Source organism: Canis lupus, chromosome 30 (genome assembly GCF_048164855.1).
Source record: "Canis lupus baileyi chromosome 30, mCanLup2.hap1, whole genome shotgun sequence".
Classification (NCBI taxonomy): Eukaryota; Metazoa; Chordata; class Mammalia; order Carnivora; family Canidae; genus Canis; species Canis lupus.
Genome location: NC_132867.1, coordinates 30,647,391 through 30,664,593, shown reverse-complemented (window position 1 = coordinate 30,664,593; position 17,203 = coordinate 30,647,391). Strand labels below are relative to the sequence as shown.

Sequence of the window (17,203 nt, the reverse complement as noted above, 5' to 3'; positions counted from 1 at the left end):
TAAAGGAAACATTGGGATTAGATGTTAGAAGGGTTATTTAGACTAATACAATCTTCTAATTCTTTTCCCTGCTTTGACAGCTCTCTTTCAAAGAATAGGAAAACGCATATTCCAGAACTCAAAGACTCAATGCCAATAACTTTTATCTTTTCTGGTTCTGTTGATTTGTTTTATGAACTTCTGGAAATTTCTAATCTAGGAGCCAGAACAGATCCACTAACAATTCATAACTGACCGAATTAAACTTTTTTTCTTCTGTGAAGTGTTTTGTCTAGTGAGGACTATAAACCAGATATTTCAGAAAGATATTTGTCATGACTTCATCATGAATAAATTAGAAAAATATAGGTAGGATGAGAGTATTGTTACGTGAATTTTACCTGACAGGCAGTGTCCAAGGACTATCAGATAGGGTCATCCCACAAGTAGGTCCTGTTCTTATTAATTAAAAAAAAAAAACCTTGATTTGGAGGAAGGCATATATAAAGTGTATTTATGAAAGTTCATGAAATGTATAAGCTGATTGGAGTAGCTGCTGCATCAAGTAGCAGAAAATTATTTCCAGATGACCTAAGCAGGTTGAAAGGACTGTTAGAAAACAATGCAAAGCCAACATGAAGATCGAATTTTGATAGAGATTCCATTGAAAACAGTTTGAGAGTTTTCTCTCTGTGTCAACTTTTTTTTTTTTGAAAGATCGATTGATCTTTCATTCATTTGTTCCTCCCCCATCCACTTCTGGAATCCTGGAATCTCTTATATGTTGCCTTACTGTGCAGATCTGATTGGGTTACAGATCTTGGGATGGGTTAATTATCCTGAATTATCTAGATGAGCCCAATGTAATCCCAAAGGTCCTTATATAAGAGAGACAGGAGAGTCAGAAAGTGATGTGACAGCAGAAGCACAGAGGTCGAGGAGGACAAGATGCTACCCTGTTGGCTTTAAAGATGGAAGAAGAGACCATGAGCCAAAGGAATGTAGATACCTTGCAGAAGCTGGAAAAGCCAAGGAATAGATTCTGCCCTAGAGCCTCCAGAAAGAATGTAGTAGCCCAGCTAACACCTTAAATTCAGACTACTGAGATTCTGACCTCCAAAACTATAAGATAAATTTGTGGTGTTCTTAAGCTTCTAAGTTTGTGGTAATGTGTTATTGCAGAAATGGGAAACTAATAATAATACAGTCCACTAGTTTCCGTTAACAGTAATGCATCTGGATGATGTCAATTTGGGAATACCATACAAAGGAATTAGCCAGGATACATCTAGAAATCATCATTTTACTAATAGTTGAAGAAGATAGTTGAGTGGGAAACATATTTAGTTCTCTTTAAATATTTTGTCATGCAAGAGAGATCACTATTCAGAATGGAAACGGGGAGGGAAAGTATCAGAAGGGAGATTGGGAGTTAGCACACAGGAGGCCTCTATAACCATCAGAGCTGATTAGTTATGAGATATTAAGCCTTATGTCACTAGGCAGGAGCTGCAGGTATAAAAGTATTTCTGAATTCAGTGTAAGTACCAGATTAGGTCCTAAAATGCTATTACAGCTTTAAGAGTCTTTGATACTACAGTATTGTCACTGTAGAGAAGATTTCTCTAAATGCAGTATTTGAATAGTAGGTGAAATACAAAAAAGATATTACAAAAAATGAACTCTGCGTGTGTGTGTAGATCTCAGGACATTGTATAGCTTTATTTAGTGAGTTACTTAATATGTCAGGTACGAGGCTGAGATTTATGTATATTATCATTTAATTCTAATAGCCTTATGAGATGAAATATATACTGTTAATCCCTTTTTTCATATTTGAAAGATCCTTGAAGTTTAGAGGTTAACTAGTCAGTTTATACTGTTAGCAAATAGTAGAGTATCATGTTACTTTGACGACCTCAAACTGAATTCTACAGGCATCATAAGCCAAATATTTTCATTCTTTACCTTTTTTTTTTTTTAAGATTTTATTTATTTATTCATAGAGACACAGCTAGAGAGAGAGAGAGGCAGAGACACAGGCAGAGGGAGAAGCAGGCACCATGCAGGGAGCCTAATGTGGGACTCGATCCCGGGTCTCCAGGATCACGCCCTGGGCTGCAGGCGGCACTAAACCGCTGTGCCACCGGGGCTGGCCCCATTCTTTACCTTCTCTTGAAACTATTCCTTATTGATATAAGGGATCATGATGAATTTTTGGACTATTTTGTATCTCAATCTTCTCTATATGTCATGTAGCAAGACTGTGTTTACATTTATTTATACTTTTTGTAGTTACTCAGCTAGTGACAGCAAAAAGCCAAACTCACATCTGTTTCCAGCAAGTACATTTTTTCTACTAATGCCTTCCAAGGGGGTCTTGTACCCTTTTTTGCCTACTGCTTCTGCTGTTTTATATGAGAATTGCATGGGTTTCTCTGGCTGCTTTGATATCCTTGTTTTCATTGACAGATTACATTTCTTGGGAATAGGGGCTATAATAGGGAGAGTGCTGCTCCTAGTGATACTTCTGGAGCACTTGCAGGTGATACACTAGTCATTCCATCTGCCAAAATGAATTCAGTTCTCATTGAAACCTCTGAAGTAGATTAACTACCATGTCCTTTTTACATATGAGGACACTGCACCCTACAGAAGTTATGTAATTTGCCCAGAATTGTGTACATGGCTGGACCCAGAATCAAAACCAGGTCTTTCTGACTCTTTGCAGAATACCTACAGTATCTGATTTTTTTTTTCTCCAGTAGAGTTTGTCGGAATTAAATTTTATGGTTCTCACACATTTATATAAAGCCAATAGGTTTTTTTCCTTGAGGTTTGTTGGCTGAGATTGGATGTTGGTCAGAAATAACTAGAGCCCAAATTATCTTTACCTTCTTTCTACTCTATGTATACTCTGTATTCTAAACTTGATTGAAAAGTAGGAAATTTTTTTTCTAACTTAATAGTGCTGCTTTTTTCCCCACAGTTTGTTTATCAGAAATGTGTTAATGTCTTAAAGAATCTATTCATTACTGAAAGTTGACAGCAGTTGGTTTGGGCTTTATTTTCCTCATTTCTAAAACAAAAGAATTTTTCTCTGAGTCATTGCCTTTCACATTATTTGACTGTCACCCCTATACTAAGATATATAATTTTACATAGAGAGGTGCTTTTGCATACATACCCACACACAAAACTGAGAAATTTCACCAAATAGTACTTACCCTTGCTGTGTACAATGCTGTTTGTTTGATTTTTTACTCTATTCCACTAAAAAACTTGTGTCACACCCATTAAGCTCATTTTTATATTCTAATATATCTCAACCCACAGTTTGAAAAACACTCCTGGGTTATTTTCAGGATTCTCTCTCCTTTCAATAAAATTATGTGTAGTGTTAATAGTAGGTAACATCTATTGTGTACTTACTCTGTGCTAGGTGCCGCATTAAGTGCTTTTTATATGTGTTGTTTGTATAAAACTTCCCTAAAAAGTAGGGGCTATTATTTTCATTTTACGGATGAAGAAACAATTTCTCATAGCTAGCAAGTGGGAGAGTCAAGATTTCCCAGACCGTTGATTATTGATCTTGTGTTCTGATCATTTCTTTAACAGAAATTTGTTTTTTAAAATTCAGGAACTATAGTATGAACCTTAGATCACCACAAGGTCATATACTTCTGAGAGATTCCTCAGCCAACATATCAATTAACTCTTTCTTACCTAAGATTATTGTCATCATCTTCAATGTCTGTGCTATTCATTCCTCCAATGGAATATAGCATTAATTAAATAATTTCTTTATTGTTAGATAGTTGTTGGAAAGAACTTGAACTTTGTGTAGTAGTGAACCACAGATTAAATTTACCACTTTATTAGCTTTATAGTTTTTTTTTAATTTTTATTTATTTATGATAGTCACACAGAGACAGAGAGAAAGAGAGGCAGAGACATAGGCAGAGGGAGAAGCAGGCTCCATGCACCGGGAGCCCGACGTGGGATTCGATCCCAGGTCTCCAGGATCGCGCCCTGGGCAAAAGGCAGGCGCTAAACCACTGCACCACCCAGGGATCCCTAGCTTTATAGTTTTGAGCAGATTCTTGAACTTTTGTGCCTCATTGTTTTCATCTGTAGAATGGAATTGAAATATCTAACTACCACAAAGGCTATTAGTGTTTCTATTTAAATAGGTGGTGTCAGTGCACATGGTTATAGGTAGGTGTATCAGTTTCAGCATAACTTTTGGGTCTCTATATCCAATGAAAGCATTGATCTAAATGTCTTGGAACCTTTTTGCCTTGTGAAAGGTGTAGACACCGATAAATTTGTGCTTTGAAGAAGTCAGTAAAATGTTAGTAACATTCATTGAGCTTTTAAAAGGTAATTTTTAAAATCTCTGGTTTTGAAACTTATCTGCCTGTAGTATTTTTCTTCATAAATTATATCAAATACAGATTTTCAACTTTAAGATTTAAGAAAGGCATTTGTAAAGGAAAGTAAAGAACATCTAAAAAATTTAAATTTGATAGAAGCATCATGGTGCTTACAAGTAAGAGGTATTTTAAGAATGGTCATTTGTAAGGCACTGAGACATGGCTCAATGTACCAGACACTGAACTTGATACTTCCTAATAAGCCCTCAGAAATTTGTTAAATTAATGAAAAATAATCCAAAACTGCATTTCCACCCCCTCAACTGCCACTTCTTTACTAGTTGACTTTGAAATCACTTTCAAAAACAGTTCTCTGTTTAAGCCACCAAACAAGGTTTGATTTGCACATCTTTCCATATTCGACCGTGCCAAATGCCTTTGATTTCTGGTATTTGTCCTGATGTTCATTTGTGCAGTCCCTTTCTCTATACCACAGTGGAATTTTTGGTATATGTTTTTGGCTTTCTTCTTACTACAGATTTTTCCTCACCTGTACTCCTGGCTTTTATTCTGTGACTTTTCATTTTCTAGCCTGGACCTTTTTTTTCTGTGTCCAAGATCCCTAATTTTATATCTGCCTGCATTTCAGTAGGCATCCCAAATTATATTCAGTATGTTTTGTCATTATCCCTGAGTCAGTACTATATATATATAGACCGGCACAGGTGCCTGCTTGATAGTTTGTCTGTATTCCCTATCATAGTTAAGGTCCTGTATGTATTTAATCCCTTAGCAGCATTGTGTTAAAGGTATGAATGTGCTATTAGGACTTTTGAGCTATAAAATCTACAAAGTATAGTTCAAAACCATTTCCTGGGCATCATTCAGAACAGGTGGGAGATAATCTGTGTTAGCTGTTAATATGATTTTTTTTCTCCCAAGTTTTTATATAAATTCTAGTTAGTTAACACACATGGTAAAATTGGTTTCAGGTGTAGACTTTAATGATTCATCACTTACAACACCCAGTGCCCATCACAAGTACCTGCTTTAATACCCATCACCCACCTCCTCCAATTGTTAATAAAATTAAATTATATATCACTGAATTTAATTCTTTCTTATACATTGTAGGCACTCAGATGTTGGTTCCCTCCTCTCTTCCAAAAGTCATCTTTTTCTTCATGAAGTGTTTAACACCTTTTTCACTATCTCTTAGATAATGGATATAGCACTTGAGGGTTCTCTTGCTGGTCTTTTGCATGAATGGTTATACTGCTATATGATGTAGTCTGTAATTTAATTTTTTTTAACAAGTTATGGAGTATTTTATTGAATGGCACACTAGTCTGTCTTGTGTGCTCAGTTGGCGGGGGTTTTTATATGGCAGGTTGCTTGCTGCTGACATAATCAAGTGCTTTTTGGTACATTAAATGAATATTAGCTTTTGCTTAGACTTCATGAAAATATGATTCTGTAAGCTTTTAATGACCAGAGAAATAGTTCTCGTTGTTCATTCTCAACATCCACGTATAAACATTTTTGCATTCCTCTTCTCTACATTAAGGTACAGAGAAGGAAATAGAACAGCAGTAATAAACAATTGACTTAATAAACTTTATAGCTTGTAAATGGTAAGAATATATCCTTTATAAATGCATGCAATAGGGCGGCCCTGGTGGCTTAGCGGTTTGGCGCCGCCTTCGGCCCCGAGCATGATCCTGGGCTCCCTGCATGGAGCCTGCTTCTCCCTCTGCCTGTGTCTCTGCCCCTCTCTCTCTCTCTCTCTCTCTCTCAATCTCTCTCTCTCTGTGTGTTTCTAATAAATAAATAAAATCTTTTTTAAAAATGCATGCAATATACTTTTTTTACATTGTTTACATTTTTATAATTTGGAATTAAGTTGTAATAGTTTGTTTTTTCATTTCCCATCAGTTTGTATAGTCTCAAAGTTTACGGTTTCCTTTTTAATTGTTATCTGTTAGTGGGCATTTATTCTCAAGGATAATTTTTATTACATTGATAAATAATAATCATGACATTATTTAGAGAATCATATTTTTTAAACAAATCCCTTTGTAAATATCTTTGTGTTTCTCCCTTTTTTTTTTTTTTTAAGATTTTATTTATTTAATCATGAGACACACACAACACACAGAGAAAGGCACAGGCAGAGGGAGAAGCAGACTCCATGCAGGGAGCCTGACGTGGGATTCGATCCTGGGTCTCCAGTATCATACCCTGGGCTGAAGGCGGCGCTAAACCGCTGAGCCACCAGGGCTGCCCTCTCCCATTTTCTTTTTAAATCTTAGTATTACCAAAGGAAAATTTCTACCTTTCTCTGCTTAAACCAGAGTATCTGGTTCTTGTATTGATTATTTCTGGTATTCCATACCTTTTCTAATATTATGCTTACTGTTTTCTATATTACCGTTGTTTGTAGTTGTGAAAAGCTGTGAAAATCCTCTGAATTTTTAGGATATGTTGCCAATTGTGGGGCTATTTATACTTTGGTACTTTAGGTTAGCTTCCTAGTGCTCTAGTAAAGATCTGTGTCTTAGAGTTTCCATATTTGGAATGTCAGCATAATTTGGAAAGAAATGGAAATATCATATAAAGCCCTAAAACTTAATTATTTCATAATGTCTTTTTAGGGGTGCCTCAGTTGGTTAAGCATCCAGCCCTTGATCTTAGCTAGAGATGAGTTCAGGCCATGCTGCATTGGGCTCCACACTGCAGCTGGCGCCCACTTAAAAAAAGAAAAGAACCCACAGATTACCTTTTTAGAAGTCCTAGGGTACATACCCATGATTAAACAAAAGTAAACAGTGGCACCTGAGTGGCTCAGTGGATTGAGTGTCTGACTATTGGTTTAGGCTCAGGTCATGATCTCAGGGGTCCTGGGATGGAGTCCCATGAGTGGGCGCAGGCGCACACTCTCTCTCTCATATCTTAAAAAAGAAAAAAATTTTTTAAAGATGTAAGCTTCTTGATGTCAGAATTTTATCTTTGTAACTCTGTGGGCTCTCATTAAGTCTTGGTTGGATTTAAACTTTGGGGGAAGAAGTATGTATATGTGGTTAAATCTCATGGAGAGCACGTGATTGTTGGACTTTCTGTTGTGAGATTTGTTGAATATGGCACTATTTTTATGCTGATTAAATCAAGAAATTGTTAATTCCAGCATTTTAAATTTCTTGCCTGATTGAATACATCTTTCTCCAAATGAACCTTAGAATTATTTGAAGTTCTCCAAAATCTCAATGAGGTTTGCATTAAATATTGAGTCATATTGTTGCCACATTTAGTCCAGAAACCCCCAGTAGGTTTCCATTTAAATTATTTTTGTGTTCTTCAGTAAAATTTTATGATTTTTTTCAGTTATAGGTTTTGTAATTTCTTAATATTTTTTCTTTTTTTGTTCTATTTAGTGTATTTTCCCATTGTATTTTCTTAGCAGTGATGCAGGTATGTAGGAAAGCACTTTTCTTTACTAGCTAAATTATTCAACTTAGTTCCAAAAGTTTGTTATTCTTTTAGTTAATAAATTACATTATCTTTGTAGGACTGGAGGGAATTGACCTCTGACTTTACCTTTATTTTTAAATTATTTTCGTTTTTTAAGCTCTTTTCACTTATGGATATGAAACCTCCCATCTCTCGAGCCAAGATGATTCTTATCACTAAAGCTGCTATTAAAGCTATTAAGGTAAGAATAAAATAAATATATTTAATTCAAAAAATGTTTTAGAAATTTTGAAAATAACTGAGAAATGTGAGAATTCATTCTGTTAGTTTAGGCCTGAATCAAAGAGTTCTAACTAGCTTTTGCTGAAGGCACATGATAATAGAGTGTGTTCAAACTGTAACGTATTATTTCAAAACCTGCTTTTTTCCTTTTTTGTTGTTTAGTATTTCCCCTTTATATTTCTTCAGCTTTGCTGAGGTATAATTGACAAATAAAATTGAATATATTTAATAATATAATAGAACATGTTGGTTTGATACACATAACACATTATGAAATGATTAACACAGTCCAGCCAATTAGCACATCTTTTGCCTCATATAGTTGCGTGTGTGTGTCAGAAAATTGAATTAACAGAAGTAGACAGGAGAATGAAAAGGGTTTTTTTCCTTTGTTTTACTTAATTCTTGTCATAAATCAGCCGAGTATTTGCCTCATATATTTAGAAAAAAAAAAAAAAAAGCTTAGGCTCCATGAAGTTAAATGTTTTCCTCAAGATCACACCTTAAATAAGTGACTCATATTAGAAACTGCATTATTTAGTTCCAGTTCCACTGTTTTTATCCCTTTTGTAAAGTTGTCTGATACACTGCTTTATTAAGGATTACTGATTAAGAATCTAAGAAAAAGACCTCCTTTTTGGAGGGATTTTTGTAATTTCTGTTTTGGTTCTCTTTAATTTATGATTCACTTATTGACAAGGGATTGTCATGGGTCATTCGGTATTATCTTGAGAATTACTCAGATTGTGCAAATTATAAGGTTTTAAGTATTTTCTAATACCATTACTGAAAATGTAGAAGTATATAAATTGTACAGTAATTTTCTTCTAATTTTTTTCAGCTTTATAAGCATGTAGTTCAAATAGTAGAAAAGTTCATCAAAAAGGTAACTATCCATTTTATTAGTATCTCATTTTAGTTATGATCAATATTTGTAATTTACTTTGTAAATTGTAAATTTGCATGCTTGCTTCTAAAGCCACTCTACAAAGAAAGTTGTCAGTAGATGTTCTTTTTAATTACTCAGGTTTGTATTTTTAACAAACGTTTATAGCAGTTCTTTTGATTGAGCACTTAGTCTGAGGTAGGCACTCAAGTTTCCTGTGTACTTGACACGACTCTTCCCTGAGCTTGATGTGCCTCCTCTGCTATTTGCTCTACTTTGTTGACCTTTAACTCATCTTGAAGTATTTCAAATGAAATCACTTTGTAAAGCTTTTCCAGCTTTTCCCTGCTTCTATCATAAATCATTTTTCAGTTTTGCAGTTGTATCTGGTTTTATAACCATGTGATTAGCACACATCTGTCTTGTCAGGTTTATACATCTGTCCTCTCCCCCCATGCTGGAGCTGTGCCATGTAGTACATACCAATACATGTGTGTAACATTGTCTTTGATCCATGGCCTTTGACTACTAGCTGAGAGGTAGGAGTTAGGAGTCCCAACAGACCAAAAACATGATCAGTAGAAGCTTTCATAGTAGCAAATCAAAGTCCAAATAAGTAAAGTGGAAAAAATTTTAAATTACCTACATGCGACCACCCCAAATTACTCTTATATTTATGTTTGGATCTATTCTTTTTTTATTATATACACGTACGTTCATAAAAAAACCAATGACATTCGGATGCTTGGGTGGTTCAGTGATTGAGTCTGTCTGCCTTTGGTTCAGGGCATGATCCCAGGATCCTGGGATGGAGTCCCACATCGGGCTCCCTGCAGGGAGTCTGCTTCTCCATCTGCCTGTCTCTCTGCCTCCCTGTGTCTCATGAATAAATAAAATCTTAAAGAAAAGAACCTCACTGACATTGATAACCTACTTTTCCCACTGAATTTATCATAAAATGTCTACAAAAAATTCCATTGCATGATTGTTTCCACAATTTATTCAGTTCCTTTTGGACATTTCACTTCAGTGGCTGGCCTGGAAGAAAAAATTAGATGCATCTTAATTGTTTTCCTTACAATAAATTTCTTAATGTAGAATTGTTGGATCAAATAAGACTTTGCTTTTATTGCTAAATCATCATCCATAAAGGTTGTACCACCAGAAATGTATACAGGTGTGTGTTTCTCTTTTCTTTTTATCTTGTTAATTTGATAGACCAAAAATGATCTCTCCTTTTAGTTTTTCTTTTCTCTGGTACTGTACTTTAGTAGAATTAAAATTGATGTTAAAATGGTCTTCTTGATAATTTTAAAAATTATTTTTTTAAGCAGGATGAATTAGAGTAGAGAGTATCATAACAATTGGATTTGTGTGGACGTGGCTTAGGGATTGGTAAAGTAATGTTGATTCTGGGAAATTGTGGTGAGTTAGAGGGGTCAGAGAAAAGTAAAATACTGGGGGCTGAAGTATCAAAAGAATTGGTAGTTTGGTACAGACCTGTGGGAAATTTGGTAAGCTAGCCAAGAAGAGCTAAATATTCGAGCAGTTTCTAAATGAAAACAGTCACTAGATACACAGAGTTTTATTTTAAAAAGGGAGATTAATGGATGTCAAATTGTGATTTTGCTTTTATTAACTTGCATCTTTATCTTGTAGTGTAAACCAGAGTACAAGGTTCCTGGATTATATGTAATCGACTCAATTGTACGACAGTCTCGTCATCAGTTTGGAACTGATAAAGATGTTTTTGGGCCAAGATTCTCTAAAAACATAACCGCCACATTCCAATATTTATATCTTTGTCCATCTGAAGATAAGGTATAGTTAATAATTTTTAAATTAAAACTTGTATTCTTATTTCTATATTTAAGCCTATTTAAATGTATATTTGAAAGAGAATTATATGATGATCTTTGTGAACTTGAAACAAAGCCCAGCGTTTTCTGTTGTGAACATCTCATCTTTGTGTATTTTCTTGTGAAGTCCTTCAGGAATTATGTACTGTTGAAAAAGGAGCTTTAAAAAAGACATTGTTGGAAAGACTTACTTGTAATTGAGTGATAAATTCTGCCATAGAGAAAGGCAGTACTCGTATTGTTGCTTATTTCAGAAGGAAGGGACCAATAATTGATGGCTTTCCCCACCATTTTGAGAGGCTGTAGCATAAATGTTATTCATTAACAATCAGACTACAGTATTTATTTCTTCATATTTATAGCTGATTTTATTATGTACTATATAAAGGTAGAAAAACATTAAAGACATAATAATTGAACTCCCAATAGGTGGGAGAAACACACTGCTAAATCTACTCTGAAGAATGAAGAATAAAGACATTTACAGGAAACAGTGTATAAATTTGAATGTTGTGGATTCTGTATTTATATTCTTGGAGGAGTGTTCTTGTGGGAAAAAATATACAAAAGTTAATTTGTTGATTAGGACATAAGGATTATTCCCATGAATAACATGTCTTCTCTGTATCTTCTTCATATGTACTGGTCTGTAAAGCAACTTACCTATCTGTTATAGACCAGTTTCTTAAATATTTTAACTGTTAAAATCATCCTGAAGAAATTCTTCTTCACTTCATTTACTTTTGTTAAGATACTATTTTTGTCAGTGATGGTATTTCTTTGTAATCATAAATATAATGAAAACTTGAAATAACAATTTTTTATTCTATTTGTTTTGATTAGGTTGTATTTCTTTTCTGTTTCCTCTCCTTTGTTTCCCCCTTCTTTGTTCTTTACTCCAGTTTATACTACTAAAGAAAGGCTGATTTAGAGCAGTTTAACCGGTTGTAATTCTAAAAATAAATTTATTTTTTCTGTTTATGAAGTGGACTTAGCATGGAAATACTAGCTTAGTGATTTATTTCTTTTTTAGTTAAAGGTATAATACATTATTTATGCAAATATTAATTGTATATTCATGTTTTGTTGCACATAACAGAGCAAAATAGTTCGTGTACTGAACCTTTGGCAAAAAAATGGAGTATTCAAAATTGAAATTATCCAGCCCCTTTTGGACATGGCTGCAGGAACCAGTAATGCTGCCCCAGTAGCAGAAAATGTTACGAATAATGAAGGTATGGCCAAGTATATCTGTGTACTTAGAGAATGGTATAACTTTGTACATGAGAAATTTTGGAGTCTTTTTATATTGGTGGAATTTTTCCATAAGAAGGAAATTTGAATTTATATCTTGGAAGGTATGGGTTTCTTTCCACAGTTCTTATTTCTAATAAAAATATGCTCTTTCATGTATTTGCTATAGTATCTTTATTTCTCCTATATGTTAAACTGAATGGAATATTACTTTAATAAAAAAGCTTAATGGAGTTTAAAAAGGAAAATTGGAAGATTAAAGTTTTCATAGATCTTAATGACCTTTTCTTATTTAGGTTCACCTCCACCTCCAGTTAAAGTTTCTTCTGAACCTCCCCAAGCCACTACAAACTCTGTACCAACTGTACCACAGTTGCCTAGCTCTGATGCTTTTGCTGCTGTGGCCCAGCTCTTTCAGACGACTCAAGGTCAACAGGTAAACTACCTATCTAAAGATTAATAAATTCCTTGCAGTTATGTGTACAATTGTCAGTTTTTATTTTCCATTTCTAACAAGTACATTTAAGGGAGGAAATATTTCTACTTTTCACCTAGAAAAACCTTCACTAGGAAGGTAATGGCATTGGATAACAGAGGAAATATGGGGGAGGTGAGAAATAAGGGAACCACACACTGAGCAGTAGCAATACCCCTGTGAAGAGAAGTTCAGAACTGCTGACTGGTTGGTATCGCTGCTCATGGTTCTAGCCTTTCAGATTAACTTCAAAATTATTTGGATTGGAGATGATTTTTACATTATTCTAGAAAACATTTCTTTACCTTTGGAAAAGCTAAAGACCATTTCTCTTTTTGGCTGTCATTTTCTGGGGTGTCAGCTTACATTTTTAACCTTAAATGACACACATTGTATCCCTGATATTTACAAGAGACTTAACCTTTACTAAAAGATGTATTCTTGGGCAGCCCAGGTGGCTCAGCAGTTTAGCACTGCACTCAGCCCAGGGCGTGATTCTGGAGTCCCACGTCGGGCCCTCTGCATGGAGCCTGCTTCTCCCTCTGCCTGTGCCTCTGCCTGTGTGTGTGTGTGTGTGTGTGTCTCATGAATAAATAAGTAAAATCTTAAAAAAAAAAAAAGTATTCTTTTTCCAGTTTACTTTGTGCCTGTGCTATTTTGAGTCACCTTTAAGATTTTTTTTTCCTAGTAAATAAATCTTTGATACAACGATTATACTTTGTTATGTTGCTTATCAGTTTTCCCATTCTTTAAGCTTCAGCAGATCCTTCAGACTTTTCAGCAGCCTCCAAAACCACAGTCTCCAGCCATTGACAATGCTGTGATGGCTCAGGTCCAGGCTATCACAGCTCAGTTAAAGACAGCTCCTGCACAGCCACCTGAACAAAAAGCTGCTTTCCCCCCACCTGAGCAAAAAACTGCATTTGACAAGGTAGGCTTCTTATATAACCCACCTTAACTGTTTATACCACTCAACCTGGAATGTGGAAGTACTTCTCTATGTTCTGGGTTTTCATTTTGTTGTTTTGTGGTTTAAAAGATTTTCCCCCTTGACAACAAAACATTGGATTATTTTTCCTAGTTATAAATGTAATATGTACTCATTGCAAAAAATGTTCAATGAATAGGAAGTAGAAAAGTAAACAGGAGAGCTTTCACCATTAACCCCCAGACTTGGAGATGACTACTGTAAGTTTTTGCTGTATATCTCTTCTGGATTCACTTCCTGTTGATGTATTTTTATTTGGTCATAATATATGTGTAATATATAAATACATATACACAATCTTTTAACTTGCTTGTTTTGATCTTAATCTGCTTGTCTCTTTGTTGTCATTAAGGTTAATAGATCTATATTTTCACTGAGTGCTTATTATGAGGAGTATTCCATTGCATGTACACAGCACACAGTTTAGCCATTCCCCTACTGACAGACATTTAAGTTGCCTTTTGCTTTTTGCTCTTAGAACTTACTTACCATATGTATAAATTGAGTGTTTTGTTGGTTCAGTGTCTTCCAACTGGGTTGTTGGGCCCTAGGCATGTTTAAGGAGCTGCAACTAAGGATACAGATGTGCTGGATTTGCAGAGCTTCTTGTAGAAATGTTAACCCAGACCACTGTGTCTTAGCTGTTTTATGTCTTGTCTGTTTATTGGGCTTATGACTTTATAAAATCTCATTTCATTTTATCAGTCTCACTGCCAAAACCACAAAAGTTCGAAAACCCTAGAACTGTTAATCTTTTAGCTTTATCATCTCTAAAATGTTTTATTCTTTCCAGATTTTAAGATAAAATTTTATTACTGATAGTCCAAATTAAGAACCCATTTGGTAAATACTGGTTGTCATTATATCTTGGTGATTGCTGAACAACTACTGATTAAAAGAAGTTTGGATAAAATTTCAAGTAGATAAGGAATAATACTTACAAGAAAAAAACATAATACAGGAAGTTCTAAAGTAAAAAGAGAAGCAATTATCTGCTTGGAACAGATTTGTGTATGTTCTTTCAGAGTTTAGGAAAACTCTCCCCACATGTATTTTTTTATTTTGGTAGTTTTTTATTTTTGTTTTTTTGTGTTTATCTCTTCATTCCATCTGGAACCTATTTTAGAACTACGGGTTCAATATAGTTGAGTCTTTTTTTTTTTTTTTTTTTTTTTTTTTCTTTTTAAGATTTTACTTACTTATTCATGAGAGACACATAGAGAGAGAGGCAGAGACATAGACAGAGGGAGAAGCAGGCTCCATGCAGAGGAAGCCTGATGTGGGACTCGATCCCGGGACTCCAGGATCATGCCCTGAGCCAAAGGCAGACACTCAACCACTGAGGCACCCAGGCGTCCCAATATAGTTGAATCTTGAAGTTTTTGGAAATAACCACTTCTCCCTCACTTTTTGTCATTAAATTTTAAATTCTCATTTGTTTCTGTCTGTGACATTTGGACTGTTGAGTCCCACTAATATATATTTTCTGCATCTTAACAACTTAAATACTTGAGGCTTATCTATGTGTTTTATATTTCATTTTCAAGTTTATCACACACACTGCTTCCATTTCAGACTCTATGGCATATGTATTAGTCTGTGTTCTCCAGGGGGAAAAAAAAAAACTCATTACACACACACTAGAGGGAAAGGGGAGAGAGAGAGATTGATTTCTAAGGAATTATTTGATGTAGTTGTGGAGGCTGGCAGATTGAAATTTGTAGGGCAGAAGGCAGGCTGGAAATTTAGGTAAGAGTTAACGTTGCAGTTTTGAGTCTGAATTCTACAGGGCAAGGTTTCTTTGTTGCTGTCTTGAGAGAATTCCTTCTTTAGGAAACCTAAGTCCTAACTAAGGCCTTTGGCTGAGTAGTTGAGGTCCACCCAAATTATGGAGGGCGTTTCTTTATTCAAATTCTGTTAATTTAAAAATAATAAATGTTAATCACATTTTTAAAAGACCTTCACAGGAACATCTACATGGATATTTGACCAAACAGCTAAGCACTGTAAGGTAGCCAAATTGATACAATTAACCATTACAACATATTTTTCAAGATGAACTTTAGCATAAATTTTAATATTTATAGATTAATTTAAGAAGTACCAAGAGCTTACACAGAATCTCTATTAAAATGTTTTTTCAAAAAAAATAAATAAAATAAAATCTTTTTTCATACAAGTGTTATGCGTTGATTGCATCATTTATTCCCAGAGTATTTAGTCATTTTTCATGTTCATTTCTTTTATCTTTTAAATGGTCATGACATTAAACACTTAGTTTTCTAGTTGATGTTCTCAAATTTCTGGAAAGCTACTAAATATGACTTTTCCTCTTCAATATCTATGCCTGTTTCTTTTTCTTAATGTACTGGGGGCTAGGACTTCCAAAAATGTTGAATAACAACCAAAAAAGTTGAATAACAATAATGCTGATGGAATCCTTTCGTTGTTGTTTTTAATTTGAATTGTAATTCCTCTATTTTACCTCAAGTGAGTTGGTTGGTCAGTGTTTGTCAGTTATGTGAAATTTAGAAAAGTAAAATCTTTGCTTTTCCTGTGAGTAAAAGGTCTGTTTTAAGCTAGTAGAACAGCTTGATTGGAAACAATTCATTTAGGCTGCTTCCTAGATGTTCAGTTTCCTAAAAAGCAAAAAAATGTCTTTTTAGATCTCAGTTTAATTTTGTGATTGCTTCAAATCATTTTCCAAAGCAATAGGTAGAAATCCAAAAACTTTAAAGAACATATCCATAGATGATAAATGTCAAAGACCAAAGGTTTTGCTTTTTTTTTAGACAATCTAAATCTGAGCTTTATTTTTTTTTTTTTTTTTTTTTTTTTTTTAAATTTTTATTTATTTATGATAGTCACAGAGAGAGAGAGAGAGAGGCAGAGACACAGGCAGAGGGAGAAGCAGGCTCCATGCACCGGGAGCTCGACGTGGGATTCGATCCCGGGTCTCCAGGATCGCGCCCTGGGCCAAAGGCAGGCGCCAAACCGCTGCGCCACCCAGGGATCCCTAAATCTGAGCTTTAATTTTGACTCCTGTCACTGACTCTGTCTTGATGCTGAGTTACTTATATATTCAGTGTGCAGCACTGTAAAGTAGTGATGGTAATGCCTACACTTAACTGTTGCTGTGAGGGCTAGATATGCCAGTGTATGTAAAACAACAAGGTGTCTGCCTGGGTCATAATCAGATCGCTCAGTTACAATAACTTAATGACATGAATTACATGAATTCATTAATTCATGTAATTCTTTCTAGAATTACAAAGAAAAAGTGTTGTCCAAGAAGGAGACTTACTTACTTACTTACTTACTTACTTACTTTCTTTCTTTCTTTCTTTCTTTCTTTCTTTCTTTTTATTTTTCTTCCTTCCTTCCTTCCTTCCTTCCTTCCTTTTCCTTTTCCTTTTCCTTTTCCTTTTCCTTTTCCTTTTCCTTTTCCTTTTCCTTTCCTCCTTTCTTTCTTTTCTTTTTTTTGACTTTCCTTTCTAATTTAGGAATCTGTTGTCCAGTAAAGTAGAATCATAATTTCTAGACAGAACAACATAAGTTTAGGAATTTGAAGTTGAAAATCTATGGCCAGAATGGGCACAGCTTGAGGGAAAAGACTGCTTGTTGAATGCCAGGGAC

General features: G+C 34.8%; 1 protein-coding gene across 3 annotated transcripts in view; it reads left to right on the top strand.

Moving 5' to 3' along the window:
* Nucleotides 1-17,203, top strand: part of SCAF4 (SR-related CTD associated factor 4) — a 62,975-nt gene that overhangs the window by 14,140 nt on the left and 31,632 nt on the right. For 2 of the 3 annotated variants that reach the window (XM_072806729.1, XM_072806727.1), the window contains exons 2-7: nt 7,981-8,064; nt 8,947-8,991; nt 10,651-10,812; nt 11,950-12,085; nt 12,401-12,540; nt 13,334-13,510. In XM_072806729.1, coding sequence (XP_072662830.1) covers nt 7,981-8,064; nt 8,947-8,991; nt 10,651-10,812; nt 11,950-12,085; nt 12,401-12,540; nt 13,334-13,510 — 744 coding nt within the window. Of the gene's footprint in view, nt 1-7,802; nt 7,824-7,980; nt 8,065-8,946; nt 8,992-10,650; nt 10,813-11,949; nt 12,086-12,400; nt 12,541-13,333; nt 13,511-17,203 lie in introns of those variants that run through there. The other variant, XM_072806728.1, reaches the window with a different exon arrangement.